Source organism: Parus major, chromosome 2, assembly GCF_001522545.3.
Source record: "Parus major isolate Abel chromosome 2, Parus_major1.1, whole genome shotgun sequence".
Lineage (NCBI taxonomy): Eukaryota > Metazoa > Chordata > Aves > Passeriformes > Paridae > Parus > Parus major.
In genome coordinates, this window is record NC_031769.1 from 103,824,638 (window position 1) to 103,845,246 (window position 20,609).

At 40.1% G+C, this 20,609-nt stretch overlaps 1 protein-coding gene across 2 annotated transcripts; it reads left to right on the forward strand.

Annotated features, from left to right (window-relative positions):
* Positions 1-1,499: 1,499 nt before the first annotated feature.
* On the forward strand, positions 1,500-19,967 carry THOC1 (THO complex 1). 2 transcript variants are annotated; one of them, XM_019005425.1, is made up of 22 exons: positions 1,500-1,606; positions 2,660-2,733; positions 2,837-2,897; positions 3,814-3,880; positions 4,926-5,044; positions 5,838-5,886; positions 6,391-6,486; positions 6,753-6,835; positions 7,307-7,380; positions 7,983-8,091; positions 9,150-9,281; positions 9,660-9,760; positions 11,027-11,093; positions 11,260-11,310; positions 11,968-12,038; positions 12,738-12,761; positions 13,175-13,270; positions 13,559-13,624; positions 15,555-15,638; positions 15,861-16,008; positions 17,474-17,552; positions 19,511-19,967. In XM_019005425.1, exons 1-22 carry the CDS (start codon positions 1,559-1,561, stop codon positions 19,804-19,806), a joined length of 1,995 nt encoding a protein of 664 aa, XP_018860970.1. In that variant the 5' UTR covers positions 1,500-1,558; the 3' UTR covers positions 19,807-19,967. The 2 variants fall into 2 exon arrangements, with proteins under 2 accessions (XP_018860970.1, XP_015471970.2); XM_015616484.2 differs by lacking the exon at positions 12,738-12,761 and having other exon boundaries at positions 1,544-1,606.
* The last annotated feature ends 642 nt before the right edge of the window (positions 19,968-20,609 follow it).

Here is a 20,609-nt window from a genome sequence, read left to right on the forward strand (position 1 = left end):
TTCATCCGTTATTTTAAGTATTTTCATTTAATAATGACAATTAATTTAATTTTAATATTGCTCGCTTCTTCCCATATGAGCGGGAATATTGGATGTCTGAGCTTTTTCCCACCTACTGAACAAGAGTCTGGCAGAACCGGAGCTTTTGGCCAGACTTTGAGGTCCCTTCTAAGCCAAACAATTCCACGATTCTGGTTCTATGATCACGAGAAATATCATTTGTAATGGAAATATTTCTGTCACTCAGGAGGTATCTGTAGGCTATTGCTCAACCTGTAAATTGTCAGCACTGAGGTGATTTTAATGATGGTATTCAAGTCCCTAAACATTTTTACTTCAGTGATATTTTGAAAATGGTGGGAGACTGGTCTACCATCGTTTATGAGAAAAAATAAATAACCAGCAGCTTCATCTGTAGAGTCATTTCCACTTTGGCAATAGTGAAACATGAAGGGCATAAGTCTAATTAGGAGAGGCTAAGGGAGGTTGTTTAAAGTGGAGAAAAGGAGGCTCAGGCTGCTGCTCAAAATAGGCTCTTTCACTTGATACTCAACAAGCCAATCCACAAACTGAGTCGAGGTATTTATTTACAGTCCCCAGCAGAGAAGGGTGCTGAGTGAAAAATCCACAAAGCCAGCACGCTGACTACCAAGATGTTTCACTATTTATACGCTTTAGCAAACAAAGGCATTAATGTCCACTGGCTACAAGTTACATAGTTCTCTTATTCATTTGTATTTGTATTGTTGGTTAAACAATTCCCTCACTTCTAATACTAATTAGTCTGTATGGTCAGGCCTTCTCCTGGGTCACTGGTCACAATTTCCCTTTTAGGAGGTCAGAATTACCTTTTACCCAGCCCCAGCCGATTTCAGTACTACAGCTGCTGAGTAGGCATTATTAATTCCATCCTTATTTCAGGAGTTCTGCCACTGGTGGCCTGTATATTCTGCATTCTTTTGTGTCCACTCTCAATGGCACATCCTTCTCTCCAAGCTTTGTTAGCCTCCACGCGTCCGAGATCACTGAAACATGTCAAATACTAAACTTCAACAGGGCAGTTCAACCGACAAGTAATTTATCCTTCTAACCCCTGGACATCAAGGGAAGACCTCACCACCTCTACACCGCCTGGGAGGAGGCTGTGGCCAGCTGGGGGTCAGCCTCTTCTCCCAGGTTAACAAGTCACAGGACCAGACCAAAGGGCCTCAAGTTGTGTCAGGGGAGTTTTAGGTCGGATATCAGGAACAATCGCCTCACTGAAACAGCCGCCAAGCATTGCAATAGGCTGTCCAGGGAAGCGGTGGAGTCACGGTCTCTGGAAGCGTTCAGAAAGCGTGCGGATGTGGCCCCTGGGGACGTGGTTTGGGGTGGCCCGGCAGTGCTGGATTCGACCATCCCGAAGCTGTTTCCCAACCCAAACCTCCCCACGACTCGGAGATCCCAGGACCGTCCCGCCGCCACAGCCGATGGCGCCCGCGCCCCTCCCTCTTCCCGCCGGGCGGGCGGGAGCCATGGCGTCATCGGCGCGCGCCCGCAGCGCCGCCCGCCCGGGAACATGTCGCCGCCGCTCTTCAGCCTGCCCGAGGCGCGGCTCCGCTTCACGGTGAGGCTCCCTCGCCTCCCTCCTGACCTTCCCTCCGTCCCTCCTGCCTTCCCTCCATCCCTGCCGCTCGGACGGGGGCCGGGCGGGCAGGAAGCTGCGGGGGTCGGGCTGTGCCTCGGCGCCTCCGGGCCTGCTCCTTTATGGAGCGCTCAGCGCGGCCGAGCTGTGGCGGTGTGGGAGTGAGGGCGGGCTCGGCCGAGGGGAGAATCAGGCTTCAGGTTAGCGAAAATTAATGTAAAAGACCGTGAAAGTGTGGCGTGCCCCCCGCAGCAAAACGACAGGGCGTATTACGCTTGCTGCCGCTGTGCCTCTGCTGAAGGATGCTTTTCCTTTCCCAGAACTGGGGGCTGCGTGCGTACCCAGGCCTCTGGATCCCGGCGTTTGTGAGCCAGGCTGTCAGACAGGAAGATGGGATTTGCACAGAAGTGCTCGAGGCACAAGCACTCGACCTATTAGAGCGATTTTGTAACAGAAAATAGTAATTTTTAGACCATCTTCTTAGCAGGAGTTGTGTGCTTGTCAGCATTTTCATAAACTCAGGACTTGCAAGTTTGTAGGTGATAGAAAATTGGGAGGAGCTGTTAACTCCCGTGAAGGCAGAGAGGCTCTCAGGCACATGTGATTCTTGGGGCTGCCCGTGCAGGGCCATGAGTTGGACTCGATGATCTTTGTGGGTCCCTTCCGACTCAGAGTATTCTCTAATCTATGTCCCAAACCACCTTAACTAGCTGAAGTTGTGAGTGTGGTACATGACACAATGACAGCTCCAGTGTTGGTTACAAGAGAGTGATCCTCTGTGTGTCATTTAGAAATGCTGTTTTCAGAACACTGTAAGTAAGCCCAGGTTTGAGGTATGATGCTCTACTAGCTCACATGCCTAATTTCCTATGTGCTTGTTATTTGCCCTTCTTGTTACAAACTCCTCTCTGTAAACTAACACATGGTGTGTGGCAGAAAGATTCCTTAGTATTTCTGTCCACTATCAGAAGAAGAGGGAAGATTTTTTTACTTTTGTGCTCGTGTTGTAGCTTTTCTTTCTTTGCATTTTGGTAGACATCCACCAGAGAGGCTCTGATTAACAAAAGCATCAAGCCATTGTTGAATGCATTTAACCAGGTTCCTGGAAGGTAAGTAAAGACCACTTGATTTTTTAAAAATGCCTATTTAGATAACTTTAAATCTTGTGCCTGAGGCTTGTTACTAACTAAGGTGTAATGTTTGCATTTGCAGTGAAAATGAAAAGAAGTGTACCTTGGATCAGGCTTTTAGAGTTGTTGTAGAAGAAGAAATAGTAAGTACTTTAAACTGCTGAAGCTTATCTCTTGTTGAACCTCAAATTTCTATTAGTAGGCTAGTATATTAATGTAACAGAAACTTACTTTAGTGTACACTTTACACTTAAACATTATTAAAAACAGGAACTATGTCATGGTGAGATAATTGAGATTAAATACAGATGATCCAAGGAGATTGGTAGAAGCTTGTATTTTGCAGACATCACGCTATGGTAAGAGCTGCTGTCTGAGCCTTTTCTAGCAGTTCTTTGTAATGCTTATGGAAGTCTGCTACATCTTAAAATTCTAATTTGTAAATACGCATTGTTCAATAAGTGTACTTTGAGTGTCTGGAAAGGATAGGTTTGGAGTAGATGTCAGAAAGAAATTCTTCACTGTGAATGTGGTGAGGCGCTGGAAAAAGTTATCCTGAGATGTTGTGGATGCCCCATCCCTGGAAATGATCATGGTCAGGTTGGATGGGGCTTTAATAAATCTGTTCTAGTGAAAGGTGTCTCTGCCCCTGGCAGAGGGGTTTGAACAATGAGATCTTTTGGCCTCCTCAAATCAAAACTATTTTGTGATTTGTTACTAACATGTAACAAAGCTTGTCAGCTGAAAAGAATGATGAAAGAAGTCAAATAATACATGATCAAATAATACTTGAATGAAGTCTGAATGTGGGATATTAATTTTCAGAGGTATATGATTCTCTGTGCATTTGGATCTTTAGTGCCTGGAAGCAGTCAGGAAGGGTTTCATACTCAATAAGAATTTACTGCAGTTAACTGATGGATCAGATTTCATAGATTGTTTTGGAAAGTTGAGTGTCAGTATTTGTTTTAAATATGCCTACTTGGAAACAAGAGTTTTAGTTTTGTTAGATACATTATGGTCAGACTAGACAATTTCAACAATGTTTTCTTTGTTTAGATAAACAAAGCTCCATGTGAGAATCTCCTGGCAATTATTTCTCTTGCTATCAGTGGAGTCACAGAAGGTGAGCCTCTCTCTTTCAAATATATTGGCAGTTTTAGGGACCATTTAGGGGAATTTTAAAATCTTGATTTCTGTAAGTCATCTACTGCAATTGCCTTTGGTAATATATGTCTCTTATGCTAGTGGTTGGTAAGTTGGGGTTTGTTTCAGAAGAGAAATTAAGTATAATATAATTAAATTTATTTATATATGTGACATTTGTGATGGAACCTTTTTGTTGTTGTTAATAAAGAAAGATAAACGGGTTTGGTTGCAGTATGATTAGCAGTTTCTTTGTCCAGCACTCTAAAATGATTAGAAGTTTCCCATCATAATTTTAGAGATGAGACCACTGATGCAGAGAGGTAAAATGAATTGGCCAAGGCAGAAATAGCATCTCCCGGGTATCTGTGCTCATCTCCTTTCAGTATAGGGCTGGTTTTTAGATGCTTGAATCTGTTTCAGTAACAGATTGTGTCAGAAATCATTGTGCTGATCTCTTCTGAAGTCACTTTTGCTCTCTTCCTTTTGTTTATTTGTTCACCTTATTCATCAGGAATTGTTGGTTTTAGTAAATATAGGTCAACTACATGTATGTTTTATGAGCTGTAGAATAATAAGAGCTGTGCTATGAGGAATGCAGCCACTACCTAGGGACCATGGGTGGATGGACTTGAAGCAAAGTTTTAGTGGTGCTTGAAAAGGCTCTCAGGCTTCATGGGTTTGTGTAGTGGGACTAACTGGATTCAGAAGTCTGAACAAGTTCATTTGCAGTCTGCAAAAAGATTTGGCATTATTTCAGACTTTGACTTCATTAGAACAGTGGGATTTTTTTTTAATATTTGTTTTATGTTAGTGCAGAGCTTTTGCAAATCTTGTTTGAGTGTGTGTACAAATAGCTTTAAGGAAAGTTCACATTTTAGCCCAAGTTTTCTGTTAGGATTTGTAGGAACTTAGAAGAACATTTCTTCTATTTGTTTTAATAAAATGTCCCTCAAGTGTAATGCATCTCTTTGTCTTGTATTTTGGTTCAAATTGTTGAATAAAAGATTCCCTGTTTCTCCTAGGTATCTGCACTGCATCAACTCCTTTTGTGCTTTTGGGGGATGTTCTGGATTGCCTCCCTTTGGATCAGTGTGACAAAATTTTCACTTTTGTGGAGAAAAATGTTGCAACGTGGAAATCGGTAGGTATTTTTGCAAAATGTTTCATAGTTTGGCCAAAGCTTTTGTCTACAATAACCACTTTAATAAACAAAATTTAAGTGTCTTTGTAAGCGACACATGAGTGTCAGGAGCTCCAGAGATTGCTGCTGTCTCAGTGTTTTCCTAACCTGGATTTTCTAGAACCTCCTATGGGAGGACTAGAACTTCCTCCCATAGTAATTCAGGTTGGTTTGTTTCAGACAACATTATGGCTCCTGATATATTCACACACTGGTGTTCATTGTTAATTCAAGTGTCTACCAATTTCTCCTTCCAGATCACCAGTATTCTGAACACTGTAAATCTATTGTGTGTTCTCTTTGCTTATTTGTATAAATCATTGTCTTGGTTTAGGGCAAATTTGGGAGGAAACTTCTGAAGGGGTCCCTCTAGAAAGCAGATTCAAGCAGCCTCTCCCCCTACTAGTTTGTGAAAAAATTTCCTTCCAAATTTGCCCTCAATCATATATGGAGTAATAAAGGAAATTAGTGTAAAAATTTATGTATTCTGAGAAAAAAGAGTGGATGGTGTTCTTACAGTTCACTGTCACACATGGTTTTTCTTTATGGAGGCTGGAGGGAAATGTGTTTTACACTTTCTTGGAATTTGTGGGACTTGCCTTTTTGTGAAACCTGCTGTTATATAAGGGAAGACTCAAATTTAGAATTATCTGTAGGAGTGTCTCATACTTACTCATATCTTGTGCTTGGATTAAATCTGCTCAGGAAGGTTTTGTGATCTGTTAATGTTCTAAATACCTTTACTCTGTTTCAGAACACATTTTACTCTGCAGGGAAAAATTACTTGCTTCGCATGTGCAATGGTGAGTGGTAGTTTTTCAGGGAAGGGGGAGCAGTATTAAAGAAATTCCTATCTCAGCAAATGAAAGTTAGTTTAATAATTTGATTTTTATTCAGATGTGTTTGATAGTAATAAAGTTAAAAGGCACATCATTCAACAGATACGCATTCTTGATTATTAATGTAAAAGTTGTTCAGACCTCAGGGAACTCATCAGTGAAGATCATTATAGAAGAATATCATTCCTCAGCAATGACAAGGGCTGTATCCAAGGCTGTGTTTGAGTAGGATTCATTCAAACTTTTTATTGGTATTGAAGGTGTTAGGAGAATTGGTAGAATGCATTTGGAAGAAATATGTAAGGTCAGAGGGAGTCACTGGCATTTGAATTTACAATAACATACCATTATATTACATATAATTTCATTAACTCTGATGGTCACGTAATCAGCAAGTCTTGAATTCTGTTACATGAGAAATGAAAAGAGGAATAAATGCTAATATTCTTTACTCTTTACAATATTTAGACCTCCTAAGAAGATTATCTAAGTCACAAAACACAGTCTTTTGTGGAAGAATTCAGCTGTTCTTGGCTAGGTTATTTCCACTTTCAGAAAAGTCAGGTGAGATTTTTTGCATTTCATGACACTTAACATCGAGATTAAATAAGCTGAACCTTTTAAATTTATGATGGTTGCAGACCAAATCCAGGTGGACCAAATCACTTTGCACTTGTATCCTAGTTCTTGTGTCTGTTCTTGATGTTGTGACTTTTATTTGCTTTGATTTCAAATGTAAGTGCTGAATGCTCTAACAATTGAGTATCAGCATTTCATAAACGGACTTGGAAACTTCACGGCTTTTAAGACTTACTCTTTGTTTTTCACAGGGCTTAACCTACAGAGTCAGTTTAACCTGGAAAATGTCACTGTTTTCAATACTAATGAACATGAGAGCACTTTGGGACAGAAGGTGAAAATTCATATGCCATTTTTCACTGATTCTGCAGTAAACATATATGATTGTTTGCACATACAGTTTGGGACTGTAGGTTCATCATTTGGTTGTCCTGCCAGACCAAGCTGTTGTTTTGGGAATTGCCATGTTACCTGGAACGTTAAATTGTGCACTGTGAGGGGGTAAAAGAAGAGTTTGATTGTGAGGAATGAGCACTGTCACTTACTGTACGAAGTTTTCCCCACAATATGCAGAGGACAGAGCTGTCTCTTCAGCTTTTTTCAGGAGAAGTGAGGCTACTATTGGATTAAGACAGGAATTTGTTGTACATATTGCAGTAATAATACTAAAGAGATCTTTTGAGTTACCAGCTTAAGCTTTTTGATCTAATATGTAATTGAATGTTTACAGTAAACAGCAGTGTGAGAACTCTGTACAAACTGTAGTGGCATTTGTATAAATCTTAAATAATTTTTTTCTGTTTAGCACACTGAGGAGAGGGAAGAGGGAATGGATGTGGAAGAAGGTGAAATGGGAGATGATGAAGCACCAACAAGTTGGTAAGCTGACAAATTTAAAAGCTGAAGCAAAAGCTTTATGAAGTGAAGGAAAAAAGCTGTTTGGGAAATATCTTTAATATCTTTTGTTGTGGTCCAAATTCTTCTCATCTCCTGCCCTCTGAAGATTAGATGTATCTAATCCATGAAGGCTCCTGGTAATGTCTTAATTATTTAAGTTGCCTGTAAGAGAGAAATGTACAGATTTGAAAAAGTTATATACCCTGACTGAGAAACACTCTGTTTTTGACAATTTGCAAAATTCCCTTCACAAAACTTGTTGTGATAAGATGTATCCAGGGATTTTGAGTATATACTTAAGGAGAAAAAGCTGTGTTCCCCTTCATGCCACAGATAGTGAAAAAAATCCTAAGATCGCTTTTGTGTACTAGTTTTGCTTTTATGGCAAGAAAGTAATAATAGAATGAAGGGAAAACTCTTACAAGGAGAAATTCTGAGTTACACATTTCTCTGTGGTGGTTCACTACTGACTCAGTAATTTACTTCCAAAATGAATGGTATTTTCTGGGGATGTACATTCCTGTGTGAACTTGAATATAATATGTTGCATTTCAGTATGATTTTTTTCATTATTTTTTCCACAGTTCCATTCCAATAGATTATAACCTGTATAGAAAATTCTGGTCACTTCAAGATTATTTTAGAAATCCTGTGCAGTGCTATGAGAAGGTGTCATGGAAAACATTTCTTAAGGTAATCTGAGTTCATGCTTTCAACCATTCAGCCTGAGTAAAGGTCATTGTTTACACAAGTAGTGGTGACTGCATAAGCTTGGAACAGTTCAAAGGCTCAGGCCGCTGGAAAATGATTGTGCAGGAGGAAATGCATTTTGCTGTTCTCTAAAGTGAGCCTTTTTCAGTAAATGATACGTTGTGTTAAAGTGTACAGTAAACTCCCTAATGTATGTCAATATCAGAAATACTTCTTATGTTGCAACAGTGCCAGAAGTACCTTTTTTGGTGGTTTATCAGCTGCAAAAAGAAAAACTTGTGGGTTTGGTGGCTTTTTTTACCCCAAGAAGATAAATAGCTCTATCTAGTCCTAGCTGGTATTTTTGAGTAGTCATATAGATGCTGGTGGGACCCTAAAAATTACTGGTTTCTGATGAAGCAAATCTTTGCAGAAGCAATGATTTGAATGTTCCCTTCAGCCAGCTGTTTCAGTTTTGCATAGTATGAATATTGATTAAGATTTATTGCTAAGGCACTGTTTCTTCATAATTAGTCACTCAGTATTTGTTTAATTCAAAGGAGTTTAGTTTTTTTTTAATATTTATTCTCTGTGTTCTGATAATAGAAGGTGACATCCATTCAGACATCCTAATATGAATCTAATTAATAACATCTACTAATGGGGTCAAAAAACAACAAAAAACTACCACAGGTGCAGTTCAGAAACTGATCAAGGCCATACCTAAGTCTTTCAGATTAAATTTTTTAATGTAGCAGTGTCATCATGTGAACCTTTTATCTTCATGATGTCTAAACAACAAAGCACTGTTCACAACCCAAAATGTTGTTTTTCTTAGCATGCTTTAAATATTCTGTATGATTAAATGTTCTGATATGATAATGCTTTCACTTCATTTTTGGTGTTCAGAGAGGTCCTACCCATCAGTAACAGGTGTGTTGTTTCAATGTGCTGATACAAGTTTACGAATTATTTTGCTTTCTTGGCTTTAAGTCTGGTGTAGTTCTCTAACTACAAAGGTTCAGTATTGTTTTCATGTGGTAAATAACTCTGTTTTATAGTACTCAGAAGAAGTTTTGGCTGTTTTCAAAAGTTACAAATTGGACGACACTCAGGCTTCCCGAAAAAAGTTGGAAGAACTAAAAACAGGAGGAGAACATGTATATTTTGCAAAGTTCTTAACTAGTGAAAAGGTATGTAGTTTCCCTTCCAGAATCCTAGGCTAATTGAGGTTGGAAGGAACCTATGTTTGGTTCAGCCGCTCTGTTCAAAGCTCTCAGCTTGAACAGTTGCTCAGCACTGTGTGCAGTCAAAAGTCCACAGTTTCTCTGGGTATCCCATTACACTGTTTGGCCACTTTATTTAGATAGATTTATTCTGTTCCTTTTTCTGTTTTATTCTTTGTGGGTTGTCTCTGTTAATTGATGACTTGGGGGGCTTCTATTTCTGGAATAAGTCCTCAATAAAGCTGCCGTTTGTTTATTGGATTTCATTTCTAATGTTGCCTTTAGAAAAATAAGTTAAAAGAGATTAAATATTTAAAGATCTGTTGCTTTTTTGTTGTTGTTTAGCTGATGGATTTGCAGCTGAGTGACAGTAACTTCCGTCGTCACATCTTGTTGCAGTACCTAATACTATTTCAGTATCTAAAGGGACAAGTCAAATTTAAAAGGTAATATGAAAATATTTTGTGTTTTGTGGATGGGAATTAGGAACTTGGAGATAAACCAAAATATTTTAAAATAGTTTACCTACATAGTATGAGGTGTTGTGGGACTTGGAGCCTTGGATTGGTAAATACAGGGTGTGGCTGAAGTTATTTTACAGCAGGAAAGCAGAGGTCTCATTCATTTCTCTGTTCCTCTGCCTGATTTTTTGCCCTCCCTTGCTCTAGCGTTCATTGGACTTAGTCAAACTTGTGCCATTTACTATACAGGGAAAAACCCAATCTGCTTGTCTTTGCAGAATAAGTTTTCTGCCAGGTTGGTGAGTTGTGGGGTCTCAGAGAAGTAGAGGCCATTAAAACGTGCTTACAGTGAGTTCCAACCATGAGAGGGAAAGGGACTGTCCTTGGCAGTGCCAAGTTGTTAGACCAGTGCAAGGTACTTGTGTGTGGCATCATTTTTTATCTATACTGACTCTGCAATGTGGCACTGGTTACTGATTTTTTTTTCCTTAGTGTACTGCAGAACTCTGTCCAAATGGCAAGAAATAACAATGGTGTTTGTTGCTCTTACAAATTAAAGGGATTGAACCAAACCCCATCTGTTCCTAGTCTCTAACGTTATTCTGAAGAAAATCCTTTCTCTCTGTTCATTTCTTGTGCCCTGGGCCATGTGTGCACATAATAATTAACATCCTTAACAAGACAGCTGTCTCCCACCTGCTATATATTGCTTCTTGTAAACAGCTCTCAAAGAACTTTGTAAATGAGGTTAGGATCATTATCCTAATTCTGCAGATTATTTATCAAGGCAGTCTATTGGCTGAGAAGGAATGGAATTCAGGTCTTCTGAATTGCAGTTCAATCCTTTTGAGGTGATAGTCATTTCAATGTCAATGCATTAAAATGTTCATTATAAACAGTCACTTACTGGTGTGAAGGATGGCATGAGATAAAAATGGTGTGTAACACTTGGTTAGTGTTTTTGAGGTAAATCTTTTCATTGTGTCCATTTGCTGTGTTTTGGATCCAACATCAAGGTGTGATCTTGAATCACTCAAATGGGCTTCCTACTGGGTCAGTCTACACCTTGAAAGTATAGTCCCCAAGCACATCTAATTAATTCTACAAAATAAAAAATGGTCAGTCCCTGGGACCAGAGCAGATCACATTCAAAGCACTTTCCTCAGATTCCCTCTAACTCAGAAGGTAAGTCATGTGAATTATTTGTCCTCAGCACACTTTCTGATGTGTTGTTTTGTTTTTCAATTCCAGTTCAAACTATGTTCTAACAGATGAACAGTCTCTTTGGATTGAAGATACTACAAAAGCAGTCTACCAGGTTGGTACAGTATCTACTTTCATATTACATGGAAGAATATTAAGCATGTAATATTGCATTAACCACCTTTGAAGCAGTAATCACCATTTTCTCTGGAGTTTTTTTTCCTACATATTCTTCTACAGATATAATGTGGAACATTCATCTTCTTTTCTCCCATTCATAGCTTCTTTCAGAAAATCCTCCAGATGGGGAAAGATTCTCAAAAATGGTAGAGGTGAGTATTTTGATGCCTGCTTCAACAAAGCCTATATAGCACGTAAAAAAGCAGTTTCAGCTTGAAGTAGCTTTTGGAACACAAACTGTCTGAGAAAACTTTTACCTCATCCCAGTATAAAAAGGTCTTATAATGTCTTTTTATTTTGTAGTCATATTTTATCCCATGTTTTCATTAATACTCTTTTCTTCCTTCCTTTTCCTGGGGAGAAATGGAAATAAGCCTGTGTGTGCATGTGTATATGCAGGACGATGGGCTATTGGAAAGCAAAAAATATTTTAAAAGTTTTGCAGATAGGAGTCCTGTGCCCAAAGACATGGAAATAAAATGCAAGTGAAATTAATTAAAACCTAAGAAGTTGTCTTTTTTCTTTCCTTTTTTTCCTTTACTTTGACTGCATCTATTTTCTTGTCTAGACCAGGAGAAATAAAGCCTTTCCTACAATTTTTGAAGAGAGGAGTTGCACTATTTTTGAGTAAATTAAACCAATTGTCTGAGATTATACTGATAATCTTCAAGATAGTGACTGAAACACACAACCTAGAACAAAGTTTTCCCCTGAATAGCTCTATTTAAAACTTAGGGGTCAGAAAGTGAAGCTTTCTCTGAAAGTGCTTGTGACCCTAATAACCTTTAATGCTTTATGTGTTTATACAGCATATATTAAATACTGAAGAAAACTGGAACTCATGGAAAAATGAGGGCTGCCCGAGCTTTGTGAAAGAAAGGTAATTTACGACACAGAAGCTTTCTGCTGCTTGTTTGAACTGGTGGTTACACTTCAGAAAGTGGTACCCATGATGCATATGACCATTAACCACTCACACAACTGGGAGATCTGTACAGTAGTCCTTCCTTCAGTGAGTGCAGAAGGCTCCTAGATTTCTGCCAAAAATCATAGGGATTGCAGTGTGTCAGGGAAGAAGTGGTTACGGGTGTGTGGGCTCTCAGAAGAGCATTCCACATTGTCTCACGCCAATATTTTGTGGTACCGAGGATCCAGTGGTGTAGGAGGCTGAAGCAGGTTTTGTCCCCTCCTGCTTCCAGCAGACTCTAGGTGGAAGTGGTTAGTGCTTTCACCACTGAAAGTTTCCTGTGTTATTAGTTACTAACTAGTGGCAAAACTTGAACTTTGACTCCATGTTTCTACTTGACTATCTTGAGGGGATGACCAAACGTTTGTCGTCTACCCTTCTTCATTGTACACACAGACTGTGGCTTTTTTGTGGTAAGGAGCATCTGAGTCATTATCTCTTTGGAGATCTTCTTTTAGTGGGGAGATGAGGTGCAGCCACCTCTTCATGACTTCAGCTGTTTGCAAAAAAAGGGGAGGGGGGCTGTTAGAAGAGAGAAATTACTGTTGCAGGGGTATTGTGGGGAAGTAAAATTATGAAACTTGACTTTTATAAATATTCTGTCTCCTTTAGATCTCATCCAGAGTTTCAGCTTGGGTAGGTCTTGCCCTAACCTCAGTGCTCTGGGATCTCCATTCTTTGATCCCATGAAATCAGCTGCAGCTGGGGAAAGAGACCTTGCAATCATAGAGCAGATGATCCCAGCAGCAGGGTAGATCATGTGCTGCTGTCACAAATGTGATTCGCTTCCTTCTCTTTACTGGGACTCTGGTAGACCTCTACATTTTTGAGTGAACTATTTTTGGTGTCTGGCAGAATCCTTTCCGTATCTCTACTTTGCTTTCTTCTCTCTCCTCTTCCCCACTGCCTCCTTCAACTATTAGATTCACTGTCCTTCAGTCCTTTCAGTATGTTGTAACTTGGCACCATCTCAAGGTGAAAGGTGAAACAGCTTTTTTGTTCTTGAGATATTACTGGTTTGATACTAAAGAACATTTTTTTTTCTTTAGACCTCCTGATTCTAAGCCAATGAGGCCTATGAGGAAGAGGCCAGCTCCAGAGGACTTCTTAGGAAAAGGATCAAACAAAAAAATCCTTATGGGGAAGTATGTTGGGTTCTCTTTCCTTTACAGAATTTCTGGGTTTGGATTGGTTAGTTGGTTAAGGGGGTTCTGTGTTTGGGGTTTTTTCCCCCACTGTTTTTTCTATGCAGCAATTTTCAAACATCCTGACTTTAGAACTGCCAAAGAACATCCAAAGGTTATATCACTCTTTTAAAACTTGCAGCAGGCTTTCTTTCCTTATAACCATCTTTTAGAGATCAATTTAAAACAGTCTATAGGTGTGGAATGGTAGAATGATGAACATAAACAATGTGTGTTTATGCTTTTCAGTGAGGAACTGACCCGCCTTTGGAATTTATGTCCTGATAACATGGAAGCCTGTAAATCTGAGAGTAGGTAGGTAAAAAATGAGTGTGTCATTGTCTAAAGCTAACTAATTAGCACTTTAATTAGACAGTTACAAAATTGGCATAAGGAAGATGTACAAAATGATCTTAGGAGGTGTGCATTTCACACCTTCTTGAGAGAAGGTGGTTATATGAATCTTTGCCTTGAAATCTTACAGTTCTCCTCACTTCTTTGAGTGTTTATGCTGTCAGTAATTTTCATTGCTTAGTAAAGTAAAATCTAAGCTGAAAACCAGATGGAAACTCCCCTTTTGTAGAACTTGATTGTATAATTAATTGCCTTATGTAATGAAGGAAGATTGCCAAGTCTGGCTCTGATGAAGTTAGCATGCTACTTGGCTATATTATTTAAGCAGGCCTGTGCTTTAAACAATGCTAGATAAGAGGAAACAGGCATTGTTCCAGCACATACAAGGTCTACTCATGGGGCAGATACAGAAAAATGCAATTATTGGTTGTCCCTTATGCTTGCACAATTGTGGGAAATACTTAAAATGTACTCTGCTATGCAACATTCTCTGTTACAGATACCAAAACCTTTTACTGTGCAGACATGATACAGAGTAAGAAAATTTGGAGAAGGGATGGGACAGTTCCAAAAGAGAACTGTGCTAGTAGTGGCTGTAGTAAAGTCTCGTTGCTTGGGTACAGGTGCTAATTGTGAAGCTATCCTGAGAGGAGGAATTGCTTTTCTAGAGGTTTAGAGCTTTGCAGAGGAAGTGCTCTCCTTTCTTGTGAGGCTGGGATGTGCAGGAAGGCTTTTGACAGGATACTTGCCTTTACTAGGCCAAGGGATGAAGGTGGAGTTGTGTTTGGGACCAAAGCTTTTGGTTCCCTGTGTGTGATTGTATTGTGCTGCAATGTCTTTGAATAAAAATAAATAAAGCCCTTAAATGGAGATAAATAAAATGCATGCCATGGTAAACGGGAAATAGATCCAGTGGCATCCAGATTCAGTTCCAAGTTTTTACTGTGGGCTTTATACGTGGTCAAGTGAATGTAGCTTTTTGCTTTGATTCTTCACATTTCCATTCAAATGGGGTAATACTTCCTTAGCTGTCTCCTTTTTAGATGGTTGTTCTGGGGATAATATGGCAGGACTCAGATGGCTTTTCAAGGTGCTGGATTTGGTTCCAGTAGTCAGTGATGATGCATGGGGCACCATTTTGTCCTGGGCAAAATGCCTTTTTTAAAACAAAATTGAAGCAAATTTATAGACCAGTGTGCTTCACCCCTGCTCCATCCCTTTACTAGACTCCCTTGCAGAAGCAGGTGTGTGTCTCTGTCAGCATTAGGTAGGAGAAATACAGATCATTACAAGCTTGCTTTGCACAACTGAGTCTTGGCTCTCAGTAACCTACAGCTCTTACACAATCTGTGTTTCTTGGTTAGAGTCTTCTCAGCAGCAAACTGTCCTGATGGTGTGAAATTTCATTTCTGTTCTGTTTTTAGGTCAGGGTTCCTCTCATGCTGCTTTGAGTACTTGTCAGAACCAACCACAAGTGGTTCTGAGAACAGATGGAACTGAGGTGGGGGTTTTTAGGGACAGCCCTGTTTTACTGATGCTGTCAAATGGTGCAAAACTAGCAACCATTTTAGACCCTTGAGCTCCTGTGAGCAGTGCAAACGCTCTTGGCAGATGTTGATGTCACTTCTTTGGTGGAAAGAGGTTTAAACGTATATAGTAGGCAGTGCTAGCAACTGCTGGCACACTCTAATGGTTATGCAGTAAATAATTTTATAGCAACATGTATCAAACAGTTTCTCTTCTTATTTAAAATGCTTAAATTTAAGTGGGATGGTTTGGGTTTTGTTTTTTCTCTTCAGTGGATGAGCTTGACATGTGTCTGAAGGAACAAAGACTATTTTAGAGAAGTTTGTGAAGCATCTTAAGCTCCTTATTTGATTTTTTTTTTTAGGGAGTATATGCCAACACTGGAAGAATTTTTTGAAGAAGCTATAGAACAAGCAGACCCTGAAAACATGGTTGAAAATAAATATAAGTATGTCCATCTCTGCTGTGTTTCACTTGATTTTAATGTCTTTCATGTTTGGATTGTTAAAAGAAAGCAGACTGTTCTCAGCATTATTAGTATCTGTGTAGAACTCCAGAAATGTAAAAAACTGTTTAAATTTGAACAGAATTATATTACTAAATGTCTCAAATATTTTTCTGTGCTTTATAGATGCTAGACTTTACTAATCAAACTTGTGTTTTATTGTAGGGCTGTGAACAATTCTAACTATGGCTGGAGAGCACTGAGACTCCTGGCACGCAGAAGTCCCCACTTCTTCCAGCCAACAAACCAACAATTCAAGAGTTTACCTGAATATCTAGAAAACATGGTAATCAAGTTAGCCAAGGAGCTGCCTGTAAGTAATACTATCCTATAATAACAAATGATAAATTTATTCACTTTCTGCTTGTCCCTCTGCAGCCCATTTGGTACATAGAGACAGAGTGGGGGGGGGGGGGGGAAAGCCAGGAAAAAGGTTTGTACACTAAAGTAAAAATTACAAATAAAATTAGTCTAATCTCTAAAGATCCCAGTAACAATAAACAGAATAACATTGAGTAACCTAGTGTCTGTTGAGCCCTGCCTCATGCTCTGTGAAAAAAAAAAACCAGCTGTGGCAATCCAATTGGTAGGCATAAGTGTATATATATTTATTTGTATGTGTGTGTGAATATATACACATATATACATGTATTAACCCAGCTGCTTGGGTTCCATGTTGCAGTGCAGACCAGTTTTATGGAAGGTATAAGCCAGAATCATGGCTCTTGAATATAGTGGGATGGCAGGAGAAGAGGCAGCATGTGCAGCTGAAGGTGCTGTGCTAGGTGTTACCAGAGCTTTACAGCAAGGTTTGCCAGAGTTCTTCTATCAGCTCCCTGACTTCTAAAATATGCAGAACAAGAATAAACCTTGTGGAGCTGTAAAATTAAGGCATTAACCCTTTGCTTGGTCAACAGTACAAATTTGAGTCCAGGGAGGGGCCTTTCAGATCGCTCTAGACACAGTGATGAGAGGCTGCCAGTGGGGAAGGGGCACTCTGTACACCTCTGAATTAATACACAACCCAGCAACATCTTGCAGATACAAACCCCTGCTCCTCTCCTGAGACCTGCCTTCTGTGTAATGTGAGGTCTAAAGGTTGGATTTTCATATATGGTTGTTTTGTTTGTCCAGCCATCAGAGTTAACTGTGCTAATAGCAAGTTCAGAAAAAATATGGGGATTTTAATTTGTTGAATGTATGAAGGTACGGCTGTATGCAATATTCCTGATGGTACTACAGTCGTGTGCCAAATGATATGGCAAAAAACAGCTATGTACCTAAGGCCCATGGCTTAAATATAGAAAAAGATGAAACCTTTTGGCTGATCAGTAGCTAAATGAGGGAATGAAAAGTTTGCTGGTTGTATATTTGTTTGTCACCTTCCAGAAGTCTGAAAGTACATAAACTTTGGGGAATTCACAAGTGTGGAATAAAATTAGTGAATAACAATAATAATGATTTTTTTAAAAAAAAAAAGTTAATCAGTAGTGGTCTTAAATTTGGCTGGCTGGGGTTTTTTTAAGCAAGTGATAAAGCTCACTATGGAATACTTGGTTGTTGTTACTGTGAAAAGGAAGAGTCCTGTGAAATCAGTGGATGCTTTTATGAGGTTTTTTAGTTAGTAATATGCTCTGTTAGAACTTACTGGTGTTTAGAAGACTCCGGGGGATTTTTAACTCTCGTATGGGACCATCTCAGACTTTCCATTGTAACACACATTCCAGAGACAACACAGCACAAAATGCATCCAGTGATGTTTAGTTCTTTCATTGTAGCCTCCGTCTGAAGAAATAAAAACAGGTGAAGATGAAGATGAGGAAGATAATGATGCTTTATTAAAGGAAAACAATGAAAGTAAGATTTGCATATTCTCAGTCTTTCCAGTTTTTCTCTTCATGTGTGTTGTAGAATCTGTGTTTTAACATAGTTTCCACTGAGGGCCATCAGTCCTGCTTACCCCAGTGCATTTGCACCAAAAAGCGCAGCCTTTTCGGGACATGGGGCACCAGGAGCACCCTCCCAATGTCCTGGCCTGCAGTGCTGAAAGCTCCAACCTGTTGGATTAGCACTTTCATTAGGAGCCTCTTTCACCTTTTCTGCTATGGTGGTGTATGTTGCCAGTGTCACTGGATGTTCATGGCTGAAATGTCAGCTGTGTAGAAGTCTGTGTGAGCGCTCCTCACCCACTTTCCTGTTCTCTCTGCCCTTTAATCACTGGGGTAAGCACTTTCCCCCAGCCCCTCCTGGTAGTTGTGGGACTTTCAGAAATTGATATATTCCAACTCTCAGATCTTTACTTCCTCTTCATTTAAAATACCTTAAAGGGAAAAGGTTCTGTTGGAGAAGAGCAGCCTTCCTGGCAAACATCATCTCACTCATTTTTCTCCACAATCCACTCCTGTTTGCCTCTTGCCTTTAATCCTGTCATGTCCTGCTCCTAGGTGTCCTTCCCCATCTCCTTTGTCTGTGAATCTGCCCTCTTCCATCCTCATTCATGCCTTCATCTCACAGCACATTCTCCCTCCTGTGGAGTAACCCTGTGTGGCAGCTCCTGGATCCAGCATGGGCAGATGGGATATGCAGGGCACAGAAGCCAAACACTGGGTACCTCTGGCACCTTTGTTACAAGCTTCTTTCTGTCAGTGGAAAGCCACCTGTGGGTGAATCTCTCTCATGCTGCCCTTTTCCATCCAGCACTTGACCTTCCTCATAGTCTCCTTTCCAATAGTAGAGAAGTTCTTTCCTCTTCAGCTTGATGCTAATTCACACAGCCTTTGTGGGTGTCACTGTGTGGGATTTACATCTTTAAACCTTGTCTTAAAGCAGCAATGGCAGAGCTGTGGTCTGCTGTGCTTGGGCATAAAGGGAAGTGATCTGAGGGCTTTTATTGTTTTGTTGTTCTGCATTTTTTGTCCTTTCCCCTCAATGTGACTTTAGTTCAGATAAATGAGTGTCTCTGGAGAGTCTTGAAACTTCTTGAAACTTCTACTCCATGCCAACTGTCTCTTCAGGTGGCATGAGAAGCGACTAATTTTGAATAAGAGATTAATTTTTAATAAAATATCTATATTTTATTAAAAATTAGGAGTATGATTAATTTTTCTACATAATTCAATCTTTGGTGTTTCTTTCTTTAAAATTGTGAAATAAACATGGATGGTAAGCCACAGACCATGATAAGCTATGAATGTGGAAATCCATCTGTAATCACTACAGCACTTTGCTTCTCAGCAGAGACTAGTGTTCTATGATTTTTATGTCAATGCCAGAATGACAGAAAATTCCTTAAAGTACTGACTACACATGAAATTTACTGTCACAGCCTTGTTACTAATAGGAACATAAGAAAGAAGGGAATGAAACTGGGTTGGTTTGTTTGGTTGTTTTTACCTGGGTTGACTTTGATTAAGGTGACTAAAAAATTGCAAAACATAGCTAAATGTTAAAGATCACTCTGTATTTTAATGTTATAATTGATTTGTGTTGAAAACTGTAGTCTGCCTGTCAAAATCCTTGTTTTCATTTGGAGGAAGCAATTCTGATGTAATTAAGACTTTAACACTTCTCTCTCAGTATAATAGGAGATTTTAAAAAGTGAGATTTTCCTTATTATGGGCATTAAGGGATGTTGCTCTTGAAATCCAGTGAACACCTGTAAAAATCTGTTCTCAGAGCTTGAGTAGGTTTGAAAAGCTACAGGAAAGGTCATTTAATAAACAGAGGATTTAAAATGGGGCAGATCAGGGACAATTCATTTGCATTGTCTGGAAATGTTCCCTGTGTCTCACTGATTCCTTCTCTGTTTTCCCCAGGTCCAGAGGTGCAGCGGGACAAAGCCATGACAGGCGAGCAGATCGAGTCATTCGCGCACAGGCTGGGGGAGCAGTGGAAGGCCTTGGCCCCCTACTTGGAGATGAAGGAATCTGATATCCGGCAGATCGAGCTGGACAGCGAGGATGTGAAGATGAGAGCCAAGCAGCTGCTGGTGGCCTGGCAGGATCAGGAGGGCACTCATGCCACCCCTGAGAACCTGATCACAGCGCTGACCAAAGCCGGGCTCGGCGACCTGGCCGAAAGTCTCACCAACGACACCGAAGGCAGCAGCTAACTCGCCTCAGATGCCAACTGACTGACTTGGGGCTGGGGGTGTTGGTAATTGTGACTCTTCTGGTGCTTGCCATTGATCATTGTTACTTTTGTCGCTAGGTAACAGATTTTTGATAGGTATTTTATGTTCAGTAAATGATAAAAAGGTTTTTAATAATACTGTTGGATTTTTAATAATACTGTTGGATTGTCCACATTGTCTGAGGAAAGGATTAGTTGCCCTGGCCTGGAACTAGGAAGCTTCACCTTTGGTGGTAGAACATAACGGGGAGGATGAAGAGCCCTGGCAGCTTTTGGGGGAGGCTGTGGAACGGTTTGGCACCAGCAGAACTCGGGTAAGTTCCGCTGGACAGAGGATTGGCAAGCTTGTTCCACACAGCAGGGAAGGACTGTGTGTGAAGAACTTTGGAGTCACCCTTTGGGGTGATGGGAGCTGAGCACTGTCAGACCCTACCTGGTAGAGGTAAAATGAGAGGGTTGTGATGGCACAGGACTGACTTCCAGGGAAGAAGTGCTGTACCGCTCCTATTGAAGCACTGGTTCAGTCAATGATCATGTTTTAATTAGTGATTATTTTTATCTTCTCATTCTTTGGCTATGTAGGAACACCCCTGAGTCCTGGTAAACCAAGATTTTTTTTTGTCACAGGTCACTCTGAAGGTTTTGTTTTAAGGCCACGGTTGTCTGTAAGATGGGTACAAGCTGTTTTCCCCCAAAATGTGAGAGGTTTTTGTGGTGTTTAGTGGCAGCTGGCTACAACTTGTTCTGTGGCAGGTTTGTGTAGTGTTTCCGTCATTCAGCAAG

What these genes read in the sequence shown, in the direction of transcription:
- THOC1 (XM_019005425.1), top strand. Translation starts at nt 1,559, where the DNA reads ATGTCGCCGCCGCTCTTCAGCCTGCCCGAGGCGCGGCTCCGCTTCACG. An exon ending in GATGAAGCACCAACAAGTTG is followed by an intron (nt 7,381 to 7,982) that starts GTAAGCTGACAA and finishes TTTTTTCCACAG; the next exon opens with TTCCATTCCAATAGATTATA. An exon ending in GATTCTCAAAAATGGTAGAG is followed by an intron (nt 11,311 to 11,967) that starts GTGAGTATTTTG and finishes GTGTTTATACAG; the next exon opens with CATATATTAAATACTGAAGA.